At 39.2% G+C, this 22306-nt stretch overlaps 2 protein-coding genes and 1 long non-coding RNA gene across 5 annotated transcripts in view; 1 reads left to right on the top strand and 2 right to left on the bottom strand.

Moving 5' to 3' along the window:
- pbx1b (pre-B-cell leukemia homeobox 1b) overlaps nt 1-9034 on the top strand; it is a 65216-nt gene extending 56182 nt beyond the window's left edge. For 2 of the 3 annotated variants that reach the window (XM_039607197.1, XM_031757868.2), the window contains exons 7-9: nt 2184-2296; nt 3931-4020; nt 6292-9034. In XM_039607197.1, the coding sequence (XP_039463131.1) occupies nt 2184-2296; nt 3931-4020; nt 6292-6384 (296 nt within the window). In that variant the 3' untranslated portion in view covers nt 6385-9034. The remainder of the gene's footprint in view (nt 1-2183; nt 2297-3930; nt 4021-6291) is intronic. The other variant, XM_039607198.1, reaches the window with a different exon arrangement.
- Nucleotides 7452-10692, bottom strand: LOC120436334. The gene is made up of 2 exons (XR_005610323.1): nt 10570-10692; nt 7452-9765 (listed from the first exon to the last, which is right to left on the bottom strand). It is a non-coding gene; the product is annotated as an uncharacterized LOC120436334 (long non-coding RNA).
- Nucleotides 10693-17359: 6667 nt separating this feature from the next.
- med8 (mediator complex subunit 8) lies at nt 17360-21661 on the bottom strand. The gene is made up of 7 exons (XM_031757882.2): nt 21571-21661; nt 21222-21343; nt 20804-20948; nt 20573-20713; nt 20390-20477; nt 20058-20297; nt 17360-17914 (listed from the first exon to the last, which is right to left on the bottom strand). The coding sequence occupies exons 1-7, from the start codon at nt 21574-21576 to the stop codon at nt 17844-17846; spliced, it is 813 nt and encodes a 270-aa protein (XP_031613742.1). The 5' UTR covers nt 21577-21661; the 3' UTR covers nt 17360-17843.
- Nucleotides 21662-22306: the final 645 nt, after the last annotated feature.

Genomic DNA, 22306 nt, shown 5'->3' with positions numbered 1-22306 from the left:
TCTGACGTCTGATCACGATTACCTAATCCTAGGCAATCAGAAAATCTACTTCTTATTTTTATACAACTGTTCTCCCAAGTCCTGCCAATCAGAGGAAAAAACAATTATCATTCCAACCGAAATACATCAAACCTATTCAGGTTTTCCAGAAAAGTCCATTTTTGCCTTATCCAGTATATAGAATTAGGGTTAACGTTGCCACTATCTATCAAACCATCACATCTACATTCCTTTTTTTACCTTTCATACACACATTGTAGTTTATTTGGGGTTTTTTTAATATACCACCTATACCATGTTTATATGAAAAATACCTGCAACATAAATTTCAGTTCACACTTGCTTAAAATGCCTAAAATTTATAGGAAAATGTTAAAGTTGCCTCTTTCATGAGTAGAATGAGGTATTCAAGTCTTACAGGACATTAATATTTAATCAGTTTTTTTCTTCTTTTTTTTGCTAAATGTGTAAATAGCCACAGGTGAAATAAAGCTTTTAAAATTAAATACACTACGTGTTTTAATTAGTAGCCTTTATTAAAAACTGCAATGCCCTGCTGTTATGAGATATTACTTATTCTTAGTTAAGAATGAAACTTAATTTATGTAATCAATTTTTATAGCAATTTTCGTAGTGGATATTAATTTGACCTAGGAACACTTAACAAAAACATTGTTTGGTTTTTACCAAATAACAACGTTAAGATTGAAAACAGAGAGTTAGTTTGCTTTAATGTCTAGCAGTCACTGTAATTCTGCATTTTAAGCTCAGCTCGCATGTTTAGATAGATATATAGAGCTTTAACCTGAATAGTGAAGATGATCTTCAGGCCAGGAGAAATATAATTTATGTAATCATATTGTAGTGGTTTACACATGTAAAAGATCCCCATTCAAGACTGCGACGAGACAAATACCTGAAAGTTCTGTGTCAGGAAAGGCAGCTGATTTAAAAATCTTTGCCAAATCCCTCCTCAGCAGAAGTAGTTCTTAATTCAGGATTAACGTTGAACAGATAAATGACAAATGAAATAGAAATAAGAGAAAAAATATAAAAACCTGTTGACTGCTGTTCCCGGTAGTTTAACTACACTCCTGCATGTGGAGTCCAGGTAGGCCTAGCCTCAAACTGACCAGCTTCAGAGTTCAGCAGTAATCCAGTAACATCAAAAGATGTGCAACCCCTAGGTCTGAGGGTGGATCGAAAGGACCACCTGCCTGTGCCTAAATTACCTAAATATCACTCGAAGACTTGATACACATTTAATGGGACTGGCGTGGCAGCCATCTTGGAACCTTGAAGTCTTATTAGCCTCTATTCCCCTTGTTATGGCTCCCTCTGGTGATGGATAATCCTCCTAGTACCACACTAAGACTCTGATATGTTGCCATGTTTACTTTGTGATGATTCCCAGGCTGTTTTCTGTCACCGTGACCCCCCCATAGCCACATGTTTATTGTAGTAACAGCTCCCCCTCATCTTAACCAGTCAAAGTAAAAAAATCTCTCCCCATACTTTTTGCATACGCATAATATCATTCTTCTTCTGTGGTATTTTCTCCAGAGGCAGACAAACCCTCTGCCTCCTGTTGACGCCAGCACATCCATGCTCACTGTACATGTCTGGTCATATATTAATGCTTTACAGGTGTGCTTATACACTTTATGTATTGCATAAAGTAGTAAAAATTTGAAAGAATGCCAGACTTATCTTTTTCTACAGTCCAGTATTGTTGGGAAATGTTTATCATTTGCTGTCTTCCTTTGATGAAATATCAGACTTAAGAAGAAGAATGACTTTTTCAGGCTTCTTAAAATGTCTTTTAAATGTTTTATGCTCCAAAATAAACAACAACAACTCACCATCACTAAAGATAGTTTTGTCTTTCAATGAAAGCAGTCCAGACTACTTGGATGAGACAGCAACTGAGTGCATTTCTTACTAATCTGGGCTCCTTTCTTAATTCTTTTTTGCTAATATGTAAACAGATTACCTGGTAAAACATATACCTGATACACTACTTCTCTGTCCTCACTTCACCCCCCCTGGTCTAACAGCCTGCACGGCTGCTAGCTAACCCTCTGCATGCTGCTCCTCCAGGCTGCTTCCTGAACGGGCTGACTTGCTCCTCTTTGCTTGCTCTCTGTCTCTCTGTGATTCGACTGCTCCCTCTCTCCTTTCAGGTTCTGCTGGCTCTTTTAACATGTCAAACTCGGGGGACTTGTTCATGAGCGTGCAGTCTCTCAATGGGGACTCGTACCAGGGGGCTCAGGTGGGAGCCAACGTGCAGTCGCAGGTAGGGCCCCAAAGCAGAACAGAAGGTGATACAGGGGCGGATCGAGTACTGATCTTTGTAACGCCAGACTCGTCATACACAGGTTTTAGATTAATTAACTAGTAACTAGGGTAATTTCACCCCCATAGTATCAGGAAGTCGGTCATCTGATAATGCTTACATTAATCTATATTAGCATAAAAGACCTGCAGAAATGTGACCGTGCAGCTACAGCCACAACAGCCAATTACAAGGAAGCTAGCAAGATGGACTGCATTGATTCAACCTCAAAAAGCCACGCCCACTGGAGAGGAAACGATTCAGTTGATGTTACACTTTCGTGTTTTAGCATTCAGTATTTATTTAGCAGTTACAAAGCTAAGGTTAGATATCTGTTAACCAACTATGTTTATCACCAACTATGCTTTCTGAGTCATCCACATTCTACTGTAATGGAAGTTATGCAACTGTTATTCTCATTTCAAACTCCATTTTTTAAATTCTTAGAATAGCTTTGCATGAACCACAACATCATCTGTATTTACCTTGTACTAAGAGTTGTGCAGCCTTTTAGTTTAAGCCTTGTCTGAAACAATTCAGTTTAGCTCCCTCCCTTGCAATTTCCTCCTGATTGGCCGCTTTTATAAATAGGTCTGAACAGCAGTGGAGGTGGAGGTGGAGCCTCTGATGATCATATGAAGGGTATCCCCTCTCAGTGAGAACATCCCGAGCCAAGACTAGAAAAGCATCTTAAATGTTTGCCATATTTAATGCAAGCAGAAAGTAAGGAAATGCATAACAAGTAGCTTTTAACTTACAGAAATATAGTTGCGTAAAACTGACATTTTGATATTTGACTTATTAACAACAAATAATTACTCTCATTAATAATAATTAAGCACAGTCCTGCCTGAAATAGTCAAACTGATGTGGGTTATACCTGTTGGTACTGTTTTCCATCACCCTGTAGCTTTTGGGAATTTTGATTTTTTTTCTTCTAACAGATGAAACTCACATGGAGGCTTCTAATAACTTGTTTCCCCTCTGATGTGGGCGGGACTTAATTGCCCTCTACCTCTGTGCACTTACTTGTACTCATACACTACTTGTTAACAAAATAAGATTCAGACCCTTTTTCTACAGAATTTGGTGGGACTTGGATAGCATTTGTGGGACTAATAGGGGACCTTTTATTTGTCATGTTTTAATGATTTCTGCTTTGACTGGCACATGCTGTTAATGACAAATCTTCTTAATCTAAATATCGTTAGTCTTGCTGGCATAAGAGCATGTGTTCAACTTATTTTCTAATAAACTTCTTTTTTACCCTTGTCATGCACACCCCCTCCAAAAGAAAACACCCAGCTGCTTACTTTTACCTTGATGGAAAAGAGTCATTAATACCCCAGTCTCAAGGGCAGAAGATTTGTCATCCTGTATTCATCCTACAAATAGTTTGATTTCAGCTGGCAAAAACCAAACATCTCTTTATCCTGAATTCCCTTTTTGTTTTGGACTTTGTTGTCTCCAAGGACATACTTGCAGCAGTGTACTCTTGTTGTCTCTCTTGTTGTCTTGTCATCTCTCTCTTTTCTCTTGTGCTTCTCTTGTGTTGACTCTGACCTTGCTTTGTCTGCTCTTTCTGAATGTTTCAGGTGGATACCCTTCGCCATGTTATCAGTCAGACAGGCGGATACAGTGAAGGACTCACAGCCAACCAGATGTACAGTCCGCAGGGCATCAATGTAAGCTTTCCTTTTTTTCCCCTTTGTTTTTCCTTTCTCTCCCTACCAATTATTTCAAAGCCATAGGGCTCAGAATGCCACTTAGTAGGACTTGTCTCCACTCCATGGTCACCTAGTTGATTGCTTCTCTAGCGCTCGTGCCACGGGCAGCACGGTACCCATGGTACGCAGGCGTGGTGCTGGCCGCACACATGCAGAGCCGCCTTCTGAGCCTGTCATGTTCAATCAGGTCTGGAGTAGCACCTGCAGCCACGTATGGTCAGCCGTGAGAGAGCCGCACAAACAGGTGACACCTCTTTGCTCTGGACTTCAGCTCCCTCTGACCACCTGACCCGTGATTAGCAGCCCCAAGGCCAGAAGCTCCCGTTAATGCCCCACAGGAGACATCAGCACCGTCCCGCTAAAAATAAAACCTCACGCTCCTGGAAACGACTCCTCATGTGCCATAGGGGTTTGTCCCCGACGTGTTTGTCTTATTTTCTGCAGAGTTCGGGTTTAGATGTGGGGGTATGAGGGGTGGGGTGGGGGTTGCTAGCTGGCGGCGGCAAACAGTAGGGAAATTCACAGCGACAAGCCGTGTCGTAAAGGGGAAAATCGATAAGACAGACACAAGGAGAGCAGAGTGTGGACTTGGGACAGCAATCCAAGCGCATTGCTCAGATCATGTTCCTGCCACACTAATGGCCCTGACAGCGAGCCGCGCTGAGGACGAGGACGGTCACAGCCGCGGCTGGGTTCCTCCGCTGTCGTCGTCGTGCCTCACTGGCCATATGATAATCAGATGAAATGTCTCCCGTATAAAAACATGTATGTGTATTCAAATAGGCTTCCTGGCTGCTCCGAGCGCATCCCACAGCTAGCTGTGCTAACCCTGAGAGGACGCTAACGTATTCAGGGCCTGTTCTTTCTCAGTCCTTTGACCTCACAGATACGGTTCTCCTTGGACGCCTGCTTGCTCTACCACATCTTACACTGCCACAGTATGCTGTGTTATTCACTTTTATACCCTGTAAAGAAGCTCTGCAATGCATAATGTAGGAGCAGGATATCTGTCTGGCAGCCTGTTTGCCTGTGATTTATGTAGCTTAGGCTGGTAAATTAGGAATCTCTGCTCTTCACTTGCCTGTTTTTTCTCCAATCCATGCACGACAGTTTAGTTTGATATAATATTTTTGCAGATAATAGTAATTTATGACAAAGCTGTCTTTTGTAGAAAACTAGATTTTTTCCATTGAGGTATCTCAACCTCTTTTGGCCTTTATTTTGCAGAATTCAGGGCATAGAAGCACTTTTGTTGTAATGTACAATTTACAAAATACATCATAAGTGGTTTTGGTTCGTCTTTGCATTAAAGTCATACATATATATATATATATATATATATATATATATATATATATATATATATATATATATATAGATATATATATATATATATATATTGAAAATGGCAACGCTTTTATAACTCCATTGTTAATTAAATGCAGGAACGACCTGTATCCCCCCCCAAAAAAAACAGTTTTAGAGACATGTCAAGACAGACTTTAATGAATCTTGTGTCTAATACAAAAAAGCCTGAATAATGACTGCTGCGGGTGATTACATTATACAATCTGACCCCTCCACTTTTGATTACACATTACAAGCTGTGAAATGAAAGGCTGTCGAGGACCATTTCCAATTTTTCTGATGGTTTTAAATTCGCTATTAACACCCTAAATGCTCTTTAACAGGCCTGTCTCTGGCGGTGAAAAGGACCTCCAGAGTTCTTATTGTATGTTAATTCCTACTGTCAGCATCGTAATTAGTGCATGTTTTGTTTCAGACGCCCTTCCATACAATTTACATACATTCATATTGTTTAAAATGACAGCAGCAGGAATTTATTTCAAGCGGAAATCTTGCACAAGTTGACTTTTCCTCTCTTTATTGTTTTCATTGCTTAAATGAGTGAGTGTGCGGTGTATGATGGGGTAATTCTGTTTCTGCTCAGCTGGAAACACGGCAGTATTTTTTTTTATGTCAGTCTTATTCTGAATTATTAGCTGTAATGTGAGCTGTGTTAGCTTTTCCTGCAATCCAGGAGGCAGTTTGACTTAAGGCTGTGTTTGACTGCGTAGTTCAAAGTATCCCAGCGTTGGTGCACTATCTTGCCCTCAGGACTTCTATTCGTTTTTATCTCAGTGTGTTTGAGCTGCATCGAGTAATGAACAGAAGAGCAACACACTCACGCCCCACTTCTGGTTCTCTCTGATTCTTTTCCCCTCCCAGGCAAACGGCGGCTGGCAGGATGCTCCAACCCCCTCATCAGTGACATCACCTACAGAAGGACCTGGAAGCGTTCACTCCGATACCTCCAACTGATCCTCCACCCACCCGCTTCCTCTTGATTCCCACTTTCCTCGATCCACCACAACTCTCCCTTCCAAAACTTATACCCTGACCCCCTTTTTTTGGGACTGGATGGGACACGGCGGGACACAGTCGGGGTCTGGAGATGACGTTTTCACCATTACGGATAAAACTGTTCACTTTTCCTATCTGGACCACCGCGGCACCGTTAGCAGCCTGCGTAGGGGACTCATATTCACACACCACAGTTTGTACAGTTTCCACTTGATGTCCATGTTGCCTCTTTGTATTTCTCTTTACAGTATATATTCACACAGTAGGCTCACAGCAGCGTATTGGCCCACATCTTGTAAATTGAGATGCTTTCACACTACCTCTATTCGAAATAATAACATAGCAAACAAAATTTAAACGGCTTCGGTTTTACAAAGTTTCGTATTTTTACAAATTTATCACACACCACATCGAGCCCTATCATTACACGTCTGTTTTCAATACCAGATTACGTTTCTTTTTTTTACCTATGGTGCCAAAGTTCAGCTCTGGAGGTGAATTTTGAAAACATTGTTATCTCATGTCCTTAAATTTCTCATGCCATACATTGTGACATATTATTATTATAATTATTATGTTAGTCCATTTATATTAGTAAGCTGATATCCAAGTATTCAGCCTCGGTTTGTATTGTTTCTATTCAGAACTTCTACAGCAGACACTGACATTTAAGACCTTTTATTGTTTTGTGCCATAGTAGCTATGTTTCAGCTAACACGCGGTACAACAGTGCAGAGACTTTACAATCTTAAAGCGAGAAATTAAGGAATTGAGCTCAAAGACGTATATATTAAAGCACAATAACATCTACTGATTAAAGTCAAAGGGGAGCATTTGTAAATGTGAAAAAAAGAAAAACAGTTTAAATCTACCAGTGAGACGAGCGGAGCCAAATACTGCTGGTAACCAAACAGTAATTCAGATTTTAAGGTATCATCGGGATTGAACACATCACATGTCCTTTCTCATTCATGTATGGAATCACATTTGTGCCAAAAGTCTGAGAACGAGATGAATCATTTTGAGAACAGAAGATTTTTGTTTTTCCTCAGCTTATTCTTTTCCAATAAATAAATTGGAAAAGTTAATAAAAATTAGCAAAATTTGATAAAAATAAATAATCGTTTCCTATTAAAGTTTGTAAAATTGGAACATGCTAAAAATGTAATAAGATATGTCTCTGCAATATTCATTTATTTTATTTTTTTTCTGTTCAAAATGTCTCACTGAATCCTCAGGATATAGTCACAAATCTAATCCGCATGTGTTCAGCTTGACCAGCCTGACCTGTAACATCAGAGACAACGTCTGACGTTAGAAAGTGATTATATTCTCACTTATTCACTTTTTTCTGTTTAAAATGACACTACACTCATGAACATGATGCCAATCTGCAATGTGAAATTAAATTTGTGACCTTTGTTGTATGTACAGTATAATGTATACATGGTTACAATAGTCCTCATGAGCATTTACATACTTTGATACCAAAAAAAGGCAGACTTTTTATCCTCCTCATTGGGATCAGCTTTATCGAGGGTTTTCTTTTTCCTGTTTTTGAATGATTTTAGTATCTGCAGTGCTAGTGAGCGTCTCATTATGCTCCGGTACTCTGTATCCAAAGCCAAAAAAATGCAGTTGGAATACAGTAGTGTTTATATAAATTCAAATGAAAACAAATACCCTAATGGCACACAAATCCAGAAGATGTTTGGATATATTTTTATGTGTCTCCATTTTGCAAATAAGTCATCTTTTTTGTTTCACTTGATATTCTTTTGACTATTTTTCTTTTTATGCTACCATTATATGTGAATTAGCCCAAGAATGCTCTATATACAGTATGTAGATATGCACCTTTACTCTTTTTTTGCATCTTTGAATTTGGACAGTAGCTATTTTAACGCAGCCTCTTTGAGTTCCTGTTGGATTTACGGTGAAATCCTTCTTATTGTTTTGTACTCATGTCACCATTACAACCCTGCGTCCAGAATGGCTACTGTCCCATTTAAGGTGACGTGAAAAGTTAGCGTTAACATTGCCCTCTCTTTGGCTTTTATTTTAGCTGAACTGAACCCTGAGAGAAAATTCAGTCCCGAGATCCCAAACAGCCACAAAACAGCCTGAAAACCACAGGTATTTTTTTTAACAGTATTTATTACACACGTATGAAATCATGGATGTCTCAGAGCTTCGGCGTTGAGATCTACGACGGCATGATGGCACCAGACAAACTCATTTGAATGACTCAGAGCGGCTCCCCTCTCGACTCACCTGCTCAGTATTACAGCCGAGGGGGCGAGCACCATTGAAATGATGCACAGAACCTGCCTCAGTCGTGTCTTTGGAAGTCATTGGAGTGAACTGACAGCGGCGGCCATGCAAGGCAAACACGAGGATTGTTTTTGCACCCCTCAAAAAAAGGCTTAACTCTACTTTTCACATTGCCTGTCAAATATTATCGAAGCTTCATGTAATGATGCTTTTTAGTTTTTGAATATAAAAGGAAAAGAGACATGAAAAGAAAGATGAACAATTTGTAAAACATGAAATGTTTTATTTGTTGCATGTCTTTTTGTTCTTCAATAAAATAACGTACTGCAGTGTTTTGAATGTTAACTTCTTTTTTATAAGGATTTCAGAGTGAAATCGTGGAGCCTTTTTCTTGACAGGTTTTAACTTTTAAGATCTCTGCGTATGTAAAAAGGTATCAAATGGAAAACTATTGTCTTTCTAATTCCGATTCAAAACTTGTTTTCTGTGGAGAAAAATAGCTGAAAGGTGTAGGTTTTATGGTCTCTTAATTTGTACTGGCAATGCGTATCCCAAATAAATAGTTTCTTTTGTTGCATAAACTGAGGTTTTGTCATTTTTCTGGTGAAGTTTTGTATGCTCTTTGTGCTTTTCTCCACCACAAACTTGAGCGCGGTGTTTCCAGCAGACTTTTGTAACAGGGTCAGGGTCAGAAGTCACTGTAGGATACAAGTTAACACATTGTAGACTTGTCAGTCCAACACCTCTGGATAGCATTGCACGTCTCACTTCCAACTAGGCTGTGGCACGGAGGCATTTTATCACCACTAACATAGCACCGGAGCTTGGCCTGAGCTGCCGAGGGTGTGAAGGGGACATTTTCACAGTTTTCACAGTGAGTGAAAGCTGTGTGCTCCCGGCAGACAGACACCTCCTCTATCCCCCGCCACCCTTCCCCACACCCAGCGCTCCCTCTGAGGCATGGTTAATGTGCGTTCCCTGAAAGAGGCGGAATCCACACTTATCTCTCTCTTCCAGATAAACCAGACAGGATGTCTGATTCTGCTTCTTCAATTCATCCCTCCTCTGGAAAAAAAAATAAAAAGAAGGAAGGGGCTGAAACATGAACTTGTGGATTAGGAAGAGGTTCCCAGGAGCATGCAAAATCAGGGAGCGTGACAGAGACTGTGGGAGTGACATATGCAAACATGATCAAGTGTAATTACATGGAGAGGCCTCCTTATTTCTATCAAAGGGTTTCTTTTAGCCAGTGTTTCAGGAATGAAAGGCAAAAAGTGCTGGACGTGTAGCTTTAATTTATTCATGTTCTCCTGCAAACCAAAAAAGGCATTGTGAGACTGATTCAGTCATTACATGGTGAAAAGGTGTAAATCCCATTCTGAGTAAAATCGCTGTGCATTCTTTTGAATGTCTGAGTCCTTTAACAAAAAAAGGCTGTAAAACATGCTGTACTGTGACAAATGCACTGCAGGTTTTTATGAAGACTACACTGATCATTGTTCATTTTACATCATGAAAGTATAAATCCAATCAGCAACAGAATCTGGACCTCCTTAACTCTTTTAACCATACCTTGGGAAGGGATTTAGATTAAGAGCAATTAAAGAACATTACCCAAAGAAAACTCACTAATTTTTCTTTCTTTAAAACTTAAATCGAACTGGTTAAAATCCTTTTCGAAACTAATAAGAATCCATTGACAGGTATTATTATTAGGTTAATAAGGGCATACCATTCACAGTAAGCATTTAGTTGGTGATTCGCAAGTTAAAATCTTTGCTGTCCTGGTTAAAACTCATTAATAAGCAACGGTTTTTAATGTATATGATACCTATTATATATTAAGTTTGTGAGGAAACATTTTCCTACCTTTTCTCATTTCACCAACATGAAAACAAAAGGCATTTGGATGCACAGAGAAAGAAAGAAAATCAAAGTTCCCGTTTCATTTTGCTGCTCCTGGTATTGTACCTGCTAGTTCATGTGCTGTCAGTTTTGTGTAATGACAATGCACAACAGAGCCACTGGCAACATATCTACACTGCCCCCTGGTGGCTAGGTGCTGTATAGATCATAAACCCCGCGCCGCCTGTAAAAGAAGTAGTTGCTAACGTGTCTGTTGAGCTATGTTCAGGAATTATACTCAAACACGACGAAGGGCTGTTCCTTACTTAACTGTACAATTTATCCTTACTTAACTGTACCAAAAACGGTGTCGTTCTACAGTAATAAGTTTGTGCTGATAAATAGTAAGTCATGTTGTTACTACTATGTTAAGAGCGCAAATAGCAAATTGGTAGGTGATGCACATGTGGCTAGCTGGTTTGTAAATTATAAATATAGATTGAGCATTCATGATGGCTCAAGGGAGTTGGCCATCTTAAATCGAGCGATTTAAGCTGGCATATCACCTGGGCTGGAGGTGGAACCTCAACATCTCATCTCCACCAATGACCGTTTAAAAAAACGAGTGTAGTTTCCGAGTGCGAAAGACTAAGCCAGCAAGCAGGTATGGGAGGAGCTGTGGGTCAGCAGCAGGAAGGACAGCCAGGTAAAAAACACGCAGAGATGGGTTAGTGTTTCACCTGAAGCAAAGCATTACTTCACACTGTAACAGCCAATCAATGAAAATATAAATTACAGTGGTCCCTCGTTTATCGCGGGAGTTACGTTCCAAAAATAACCCGCGATAAGTGAAATCCGCGAAGTAGCCAACTTTATTTTTTTACAATTGTTATAGACGTTTTAAGGCCGTAAAACACCCAACTACACACTTTATACACTTTTCTCACTTTTCTCTTTTGTTTAAACTCTCTCAAAGTTCAAACCTTCGCAGGTGACGACGTTTCGTCGACATTGTTTTGTTTGTTGGGAGGAAAACTTACAAACATACAGTACAGCACTTCAGAGGCACACTAGCGATCGAAGATTTCTGTAAATTTGACAAGCTGAACGCATTCTGTACTGTACAGGAGACAAGGCACGAGATTGATTGACAATGGTCTACAGCCAATCAGGAGGCAGAACACAATGCGCTGTGTTCTGGTGGTGGGGGGGAGGGGGGCACCAGGGGCAACTCCTGTGGCTGCAAAACGAAGTCCAATAGTATAAACGTCTCTTAGAAAATACGTTGAGCTCCCTTTACCCCCTCAGTAAACACTTTCCAGATGAATTTAGGGTCTCAGTCACTAGATTTGAGTCTCAATTAATACCTGACGTTTTTAAATAAAAAATGTTTTTATTTGTTTTGGTTTTTTTATTGGCTGTTATGGCACTTAAAGTTCTTATTTAGTTTAATCTTTCTGTGTACAGCATTTTGGGACTGTTTGTCTGTGAAGCCCTTCATAAATAAACTTTACTTACTAGAGTCAAATCAGACATAAAGCAGTGTAAGCGCTACCTTGTCTGCTGCCGTATGAGTGTGTAGCATTGCCATCAGATCTGCCTGTCACTTGTGATCTCTGGTAACTGTCAAATCACTCAGCTTGAGGATTCATAGCAGGACTCCGTAACCAATGGGTAATGTCACAGTCTGGATGGACTGTACATGTTGATCACTACCGTACAGATTTTGATGATATATGATGCAAATGGTGTAAAATGTCTGTATTCATTTCCCAAAATTCCTGCTGTATTTTTGTGCACTGAGAGGAAGTAATGATTAATTGTCTGAGTAATGATTAATTAATTGAAAGGCATTTTCTGCTGCTTATAGGGAGCTTGGTCACAGTGGCAGCAGGGTAAAATTTTAAATAGCCAGCACCTATATAGTCCTTTTAAACTTTGCAGTGTTATAAAGTGTTTGAAGTGTGTTTCTCATCCACACACACACACATACATAACCACGCAAGGTGTGTTGCTGCCCTGCAGGGTAACTTGGGGTTTGATGGCCTGAGACTCTCAGCAAGTGGAGAGACTGGGGATCAAACCAGCTCTACCAGCTGAGCCAAGGATGTATCCCATGGTCCCTTTCCAGTTAATTATTAATTAAAGCACCTTGGTGTCTATTAGATTAAGAGTCTAATCCAGGTCTCTGCTCCGTACACTCGGACAGGGAACAAGCACAGGATAGTGTCTCTCTATAGGCTAAGACAAACATTCATTATAATCACATCTGCCTTCTTTGACCTCATCTTAGTACATCTAAGCTTTCTCAACGATGGAATTTCATATCAATCTTCTTCAACCACAATGACCACAATGCATGTGGCACATGCAGGAGCTGCTCAGGGCTCACATTATATCGATGACAATATAAGGCTCATCAAGAGGCAGGATTATTCACAATGCATAATGTGCACCCGATACAGCGTCTGCCAACACGATGCACACACACACTCACAAGGCTGCACACATGCGCCTGAGGGAATGGCTTCTGAAGTAGACGATGTGAGGTCTGAGGTGGAGAAGCTTTGTCTCAAGGAAACCTTCTGCATTAATAAGATGAAACAAGTCGTCTTCTCTCCTGATAGACCGTATATGAATCACAAAATAACTCCACAAGGCTGCGCAGGAATAGGGTCAAGTAATTAGTGACTGTGGGTGTGTTCCAGTCAGCGTTGCAGATTTCAGATTTGGAAACAGTTCAGTTTGGCAAAGCCTCAGTACTCGTTTTGCCTATGCCACCCACAGATCCTTAATGAATTCCTCTGATCCCAACTTTCATAAAGAAGACATTTGGAAAAGATTTCACAGATCCGCGTGCGTCATCGGAGCCTTTCAAGTGACTTCAACCGTGGAACATTTGAATTAGACTCTGCAGAATATTTGAGCCTTTTTTGGGGTGTGGGAGTTTAAGGCTGTAAACTGTTTCTTTATATTTGCCTAAAGCTTCCATAATGAGCAAGTTATGGACCTTATCATGTTCTTCAATTACAGGAAAAATAAAGAAAACCTTTAAAACCGTGCCAGGAGATGCTCTTATTAAATAAATGAGAAAGTTATCTCTCCAAAACATAAATCAGAAATGAAACAAAAAAATATTTAATGAAGAACATCCGTATCCAGGGCTGCTGGAATAATTAGCTCAGTCATATGCAAGGATTATTCACGTCCACTGTCTTGCTCGCTTGTTTCTGTGAACTCATTTATTTGGGTTTTGTGTCTCTGTGTTTTTATTTTCTTAAATGTTTTTCCTGCATTTCTGGACATGAAGTCATTTGACACATTTGGTCACTGCAGTGTGTCGCTTCAGAGGGAAATCCTGTCTTTTCAAAAGATAGCAATGCTGATTATGTTGTCAGGACGGATTTGTGTCTGGTTAAAAACCGTCTAGTTACCCCTGCTCTGTGTACCCTGCTATATAGTGTATACTGTAATTTAGGAGGCAGCTGTCATATTGAGTTTTCCCATTATCCACTATGTACAGCGAGGCTCAGAGGCAGTCGGCACTGGATGTGATATAAAACCTCTCTGAGGCTCTCCTCGCACACAGTCTTGATTTTATGAATTTCAATTAATTGTCAAAACAGTAATTTCAGGGATCATTTTACAGAATGGGCCAAATCCCAAACCTCAATGTGCACCAAAATAAAACGGTGATGACCCCTGTTATGGTCTCTGTGACCTGATGTGTCATACGAAGGCAGAATCATTAAAGGAAACAATGGAGTTGAGAAAAAAAGCTTATGAAAGATCATGTGAAGGCTCATATACAAAACATGCAACAGATACTGGCACAAATGGGCCTCGAATAATGAGAGGATCTGGTGGAAGTTTTCATGGAGTAGGGGGTATGTTACTTGTTTCAGTACATTTCTATCCTGACGAGAGTGCGCTTTTCCACGGTGACATGCCCCCCATTCGCAGGGTATGAGAGATCTGTGAGTGGTTATAGCCTCCATAGACACCAGACATCAATGCAACTAAACACAGACTGGAGATTTTGGGCCAACACGTTACACAGCAGTCTCTGCCAACTCCATCACCATCGAAACACCAATTGAGGAAGTTAAACTTCACCTTTAGCGTTTATTGCTTATTAATCACAGTGACAGAGGCCACTTACTCCTACTCAACTAAGCTAACTCAGTTAGCTTTTAGCGGGTGTTGTTTTTTTTCTGAACAAAAATTAAATAAATAATTAAGTTGTTCAATTAGCCTTTAATTATATTGGGTTTAAATTAAGCTTAGCAACATTAAATCATGGAAATTTGAAAAGAGTAATGAGCTATGACAGGGTAGTTACTGCTAATGAGATGGCTAGGCTAGGCCAGCTAACCAAAATAAATCTTTATTTAAACATATTGATTTGGCAAAAGGAACAGTAACTCAGTACTAAATACAGACAACTTCTAGTATAATTGAATACTGACACAGAAAGTGCTTCTATTACTCTACGATTAAATGAATAAAGTATTTTTTTAAAGAAAAAAATCCTTTTTCTTTTTATAAATAAAAACAAATTTGAGAGCTGTTTTCATAATTCTGTTTTTATATAAGTATGAAGCCAAAATGTACATATTAAACTGTGGACCAGTTGACTTTTAGCAGAGCTACTTCAAATATAAACTCCCTCTCTGATAATATGGTTCATCAAAACTATTTACTTTTAAAGAAAAGGTGGGTTAATAAGCCTTATCTAGCCAGACTGCAGTCACTGAAGTTTAGTTTTACCTGTTTCATAAAGAGTGCACTGAAATCTATATCAAATATGCTGCTTAAATATATTTTAACTAATAAGGCAGCTAAATGAAATCTTTAATTTGACGTGATTTAAGAGTTGCTCTCCTCCTGCAAAGTTGCAAAGTTCAAAGTTAGTCTGTAGCTTTAAGCAAAACTAGTGTATGAGATGAATGTTGTATTACCTTGGCTGCTAATTATTAAGCTACTGTTTTATTTGTTTATTTATTTATGATCATTTAAATTACAAAAAGGCTGGAGCGTCAAAATGATTTCTTTTAGGTGACGCAGGGAAAAGTTTGAAGGTTTACATCATCAGTTTGTGTTGTCCACAGTTTTTCCTACACTTTTTATGCTGTTTTGCCATAAAGTTAATGACTTTACATTGCATGTCTAATCCAAAATCATTTTGGTAGCAAGGCACAAAATTAGATTCTGGTGCCAATATAACTTTGACCAAATTCATAAAACTGCTTCACTTTGGTTTTGTACTGCAGCCTGAATGGATTTTGTTCAGATTCATGTTTTATGACGGGGAGTAAATGAACGCTCTAATTGCACAACAGAGAGACGATTAGCTGTTGTAATAAGGTTCAGATGCGGAGGCGACAGTGGTTTCGGGGCCCTGATAGTGTGTCAGAACTATATGTGCACTCACCAGGGAGTGCAATTTACATCGCTGCAGCTGTTTAAATGATTGGACAATCAGGAAAGCCGATGTTTTCTTTACAATATGCCATTATTATATGAGAAGAAGAAAATTTCTTATAATGTTCAACAGAAAATTATAAGAATGGAAGCATGGCCGTCTTGGTCATGGCCATCTTTAAACACGGGCTACCACTAAAGAAAAAAAGTAAACTATTTGTTCAACTCATTTTGCAATCTGAAGCAGGATGGCCTGCTGACTAAAATGGAGGCATCTTTAGCAGATTATTTTTGATTTAGTATAGCAGAAATTTCAAAAATAAGCATTTAAATATATATTTTAGCCTTTAAAAGTTGGTTTGAAAATAAAAAAAATGGCTGCAGTGCAGATGAAAGGGTCAGAGACAGCAAGTAAATATCACTGCTTTAAATTAAAAATAAAAGTAGACTTATATGTCAAAATATAGACTGTTTTATATATGAAAAAACATTTGTCCTTTCTTTTGGACTGGTTTTGGATCATCATCATATCTAATACTATTTGGAATATTCCAATTATATGTAATCTAAGAAAACAGGAAAAACCTAAGAGCCTCACAAGTTTGTCACTTTATTTGCAGAAATCATGAAGGAAAAAACAAACATGTTTTGCAAAGAGTCTAAGAGTTTTTTTCTATGTATAAAGTCAAATTTAACACTAGGATGGTATGAAAACAGTCCATCCTAGTGTGTCCTCTGCAGTCTCTAAGTTTGGATGATAGTTTGGCAGATAACCTCGGCTGAACCTTTCTGTTTTGTGATGTTCGCAGGATGTTGCCCGTTAGCTCTTTGTTTAAAATTTAGACCTCATCCACGGACACAAGTGTGACCTTGTGCAGCTTTGAGCTGTCTCAGCAGAGCATCTGACCACGGCGGCTGACACAGCGAGACGTCCGCCTGTTTGGGGACAGAGGGTGTATGTAGGTCAGGCATGGGTCTGCATGCTGTGACAGCAGCACGGTCACTGTGCTGTGCAGCAGGACAGGGATTGGAGTGGACAGAGAGAGCCGGCACAGAGAGAGGCCCCCCTCACACGTCAGCACCGATACTTCCTCATTTCCCCCCTTAAACACTTTGACATTATCAGGCCACACAGAGCAACGTCCACCCTCATTATTCTCACCTTTGGTACTGCAGCCAAATGGACAAAGAGGAGCAGAAGAAGAAATAAAGGGCAGAAATGTGAAAAAGACATCAGATCATAGTGCACGTCTAACATGTGGGGATGGTCACTTGATGAGAACGAGAGCTTCCGCATCAAGACACTAAGATTTATTTATTTATAGAAACCTTCAGTGTATTAATAATAATCAAATAACAGTAAACAGTGGATTAATTACACAACAAGGAATTCTTTTGAGCACGTTGTTTTTAATTGAAAAGTGTCCTGATTACAGTTCCAAAACTATAAATCCATAAATGAAAGCAGACTGCCATCTAGTGGTTCAAACAAACACTGACATTTAGATGTGACATCAAAAACTACAACAGCTTCAGTGACATGTGAAAAAAAATCCCCATGATGTTTTTGTACTTATTATTCTCCATTAAAATAACGCACTACAGAGGCATGGGGAGATCACTTCTCCATGATTCCACAAAAGAAACTTGAACTTGTGGAAGGATGTACCAATAACCTTGTAATGAGATAAAGTTCATAATGATCAGCTCAAGTTATAAATGGGGCCCTACGCAACAGTCCCAGTTTTTCATGAGGCCCCTTGGAAAAATGTTTTGCCCACCCCTGCATTAAACAGAAGTGACAGTTTTCTACTGTAAATGCTGGCACCTCTGAAGGGAAGTCTCTGAATGGTAACAGGTGAGAAGAAGGCGGCTCATCGGTTATAAGGATGCATTGACCCAGATGCAGATTTGATGTTTGTCTTGATGCTGCTTGGCATTTTTCCTGAGAGAAAACAAAAGGGATGAGATCAACCCTATATATGCATCTTTAAGGTTTTTTCTTTCTTCAAGTGCAAATATAAATCATTCAAAACATCCTGTGTTAGCAGCTGGGTTGTCAAAAAAATTAATTTAATTTAATACTCCAATATTAATCAACTCCAAAATGACTATCAAATTAAGATACTCATTTGCCATAGTATCGATACAAACAGTGCCATCTTTGAAGACACTCTGCAGACAGTGACGCACACAGCTCCTCCCCTCACTAACAACTAAAGTCGTTAGCGTTCATAACACTGAACAACACTTGAGGAGGAATTTCAGAGGTCAGTAAAACGTCCGTTTCAACAGCACTGAAGTATTTAACAGTTCATTAACGCAGCAGCTAGCATGCTGTAGTTAGCCTGTAATGATTATGAATGACAGATGGCATACTGAATATAGAGTTGTGGCAAGGCGGATTATGGACACATGGTGAATCGAGTAGGCTGCTCTGCACAGCCATGAGTGGATAATCCAGGAAAATAAAAAAGTCAAATCGGGAGAAGAGTAACTTATTCAGATGGGTTTCAGGCCTGAAGAGCAGGGCTGAGGATGCAAAGAGCTGCACAGAGTGGATGGTGGATGGCAGAGAGGCTGCAGGCAGTTGTGGACAAGATGAAAAAATAATTTTTAAATTAATAAAACAAATCAGATGAATCTTAAAAACCTATTTTGTTGAATTCAACATATTATTGAAAAAGTTTGCAAAAATTCAACATGTTTTTTGAAATGTGAGTTCTTCACCATTACTTTTCTTTACTATTCACTATCTCTGTGAATGGTACTCATGGCCATTGATCAGTGGGTTTTGATCAGTGGGTTTTAGTCAGTGGCTGTTGATCAATGGGCATGAGAATTTGCATAATTAAGATTAAGGAACTGACCCAACCACCCCATTCACTGAGCTGGTTGGTTTCAGTCATTATGCAAATGTACTGTTTATAAGATTGGGGAAACCTGCAGTCAGCTGAGACTGAAGAAGTCACTTGGATGAGTGACGAAACGTTTCTCCCACAAAACGTTACGTCCAGATGAACAGAATCAACCTTTGGAGATTTTCTTTACTATTGTTGCAGGATGGGGTCAAAATCTTCAGCGTGGTCTCAAAAATGGTATTTAGTAGTTCCCTGAGTATATACTCAATAAATTCTAGTATTGTGACAGTCTTAGCTAGTAGTCAATGTGCAAGTTTCAAGGTCCATAAACTCCTGAAAATGATCTGTAGAGTTCAAAGTAGTATCAATACATATAAACAAACAAGCAGTTTTCATATGAAAATCAACACTATCATCTCATTACAATGTAATGTTTGGTGGGAATTTTCCTGGCATTAACGTGGAGATTACTTTGAAGTAAAAGTACATTTCTAGTTAAATTAAACAGGTAGTGCACACCTTAACATGTTTTTAAGCTGTAAACTGCATGATAACAACTATACACAGACCACAGAAATGAATTCTATACAGAAATGTTGGCATTTCTACCAAATTTATGACAAAATGCCATCTACTATTTTAAATCATGTCTATGTTAGGAAAGCCAGGGATGACAGTCAACTACTTTGTAATACTTAACATCATAAAATATATATCAGATACGACTGTTAATGCCCCCTAATAAGGGCTAATCATCAGCATGCACCACGGTCCCTTCGGCCTCTGCATTTGGGTGGAAGCATAGATGGATTATTGCATGGGAAAAATGGGCGCATTAGCTTGAGAATGTTTTTTCATTTGTGCAATGTTATTGTTTTTTTAAATATTGGAATAGGCAGTTTTTTAAACTGCAGTATAATGTAAGATTGTTTGAGTATCCTGTTATGAAGCCTAGAGCTGAGCATTTTTGTTATCAGCTGGTGTTTTAAAAATTTGCCTTTAACATATCCTGTATAATTCCCCTTCCTACCTCTTAAAGTGACCATAATTTTTAAATGGAGCATCACACTTAATTCATTATAATTCAAAAACTAATGACTGTCATCAGTAAAGTCTTGAAACTGAAGAAAACTGAAGAAACACGGCAAAGCACTCTATGGCTGGCTCTCACATAACTGTGATGCTGTGCTCAGATAAAATACTAACTCAGCTTTCCAAGTCTCCTACCTGTCTGTCCTTGCTGCTGTTGAGCCACAGGTCCTCCCATACCTGCTTGCTGGCCTGAACCCCCACCAATAGTGACCTGCTGTAAGGTTGGACCTCCACTCATCATGGACCCCTGTCCTTGGTGTCCAGGGGCCACAGGACCAGGAGGCCTACATTTGGAAAGTCCCTTTCCAAATGCAACAGCCGAAACTAATGCGTTAGTGTCAGCAGGGTTGAAAGACGGTTTGCTCTGTCGCATAGCTGGGTTAAAAAATAAAAATAAAAAATTGTGAGTCATCACTGTGTTTGTGTAATTTATTAAAGAAAAAAACTGCAGCAGAAGTGCAACATACCAGCACTTTCTGCATCTCTGTCCTCACGAGGGTTGCTTAGCTTCTCCAGCAGAGTAGTACACAACTTATTCAAAGCCTGGATCTGTTTCTGTTCATGACAATAAAACCTGAAGGCTTAAACAAAAATTGCAAAATATTCCCAAAAATGACAGAATATTTTATTTTATGTGAGTCCAAACTAACCTGGGCCACATCGGGGCCAATACGTGCTGCCTCTGTACTCAGCGTTTTCTCCTGCTCCTCCACCTCTGGGTCAGGTTTGGTCCGCAAGTAGTCCGGTACGATCTCATGGCTGAACACTGGAACGCGCTGCTCCGTAAGTTTCTGGGAGCAGGTAAACAGACACCTCAGAGAAAATACTTCCTTTTTTTTTTTCTTCAAAAAAGGAAACGTGTCATCAGCTGTGGTACTCACTGCCAAGTCCTCATCTCGGTCTGGAGACAGGACCAGGGGAATTATAACCTGGTTGCGAAAGGATGGTGTCTTCTCGTTCCTGAGCAGTTTATTGATGGTGTTCAGCTGACCAGACAGAAGAGCGAAGTTATCCAAAACAGAAGGCCTACAGGACAAAAAAGGGAACATCTGTGAGAGCTCAAAAATAATCCACAAAGCACGCGTTTCAGATCAAATCTGTATATCCACAAGACAAGATTTTCCACAGTTTCTGTCACATTTTCTCCTGTAAATAAAAGGAACACAATGTGTTCAATGTTGTGTATAATGTTGCTGTCAAAAACTGCTTGAACAACAAAGTACGAGGTCAACTTAAATCTATGTCGAGTTTCTTTTAATACAAATCAGCCTGCTTTACATTGAAAACAATTTTACTCACCACGTCAAACGCTCGTACTCGTTTTCTAGTTTGTAAATGAAACTGTGCAGAGCATTTTTAACGTGAGCCACCCTCGAAATGAGAGACTCCACTGACGCCTCTAATTGCTTCTCTTCTCGTTGCTAAAAGACAACAAAAGCATTAAAAACCTCCCAAACTGACTGCAAATACACAGTTGTGCTAGCTAAACGGCTAAAGAGTGCATAAACTCAGCCACTTAAGAGACCAACAGTCACTTAAACAAGAAGAAAATGAGTCATCAGGCAAAATAAATAAAAGTTTTAATGAATGTTAATGCATCTAAGGAGGCATTATACTGTCGTCCAGAATATATATTCATATTTATTACCTGCATTGTTCAAGTAGAATTTAGCCAACCTCAAGCGACACAGAAGCACTTCCGGTTCATCACTGTCAAAGTAAAAGCCTGCAGATTAAACATGGCGGAAACGCTATAACGTTTATTTATTCAAATTTTTCTCGTAAACAAATAATCCAGTACACAACTTATGCGACATTTAAGCAAATATTTCAGTTTAGAGTTTAGAGTTCAAATGTGATATATGTAAAAACTGAATGTATATCTATATTAATCTATATTACTATAGTAATTAAAACTATAGTAATTAATTTGTACATTAACTGTGTACTCTCTCTCTCTCTCTCCCTCTCTCTCTCTCTCACTATATATATATATATATATATATATACACACACACACACATATATATATATGTGTGTGTGTGTGTGTGTGTGTGTGTGTGTGTGTGTCAGATAACGCTTTGCAGGTTCTCAATTACATTCCTACTTTATAAATGCTCCATATATTTATATACTTAATATATTATATATATAGCAACATACAACTGCTTTTAAACTACAACATGGTGCTGCTGCCTTATCGGTAAAGCAGTTATTGTTTAACAATATGAACCCTGTTGTCACGAGACAATTATTCAGATACACAGACACAACAGTTAACCTAACATGTATGATTCTGGGAGGAAGCATGAGCACGCAGAAAGAAACCAGGACCTTCAGTTTGCTTCAACGTGAAGCACAACTCATAAGAATTGCAGATCATT

The sequence above is a fragment of the Oreochromis aureus genome, linkage group 23 (genome assembly GCF_013358895.1).
Source record: "Oreochromis aureus strain Israel breed Guangdong linkage group 23, ZZ_aureus, whole genome shotgun sequence".
NCBI classification, from domain to species: domain Eukaryota; kingdom Metazoa; phylum Chordata; class Actinopteri; order Cichliformes; family Cichlidae; genus Oreochromis; species Oreochromis aureus.
This window is presented reverse-complemented; position numbering and strand designations above follow the sequence as displayed.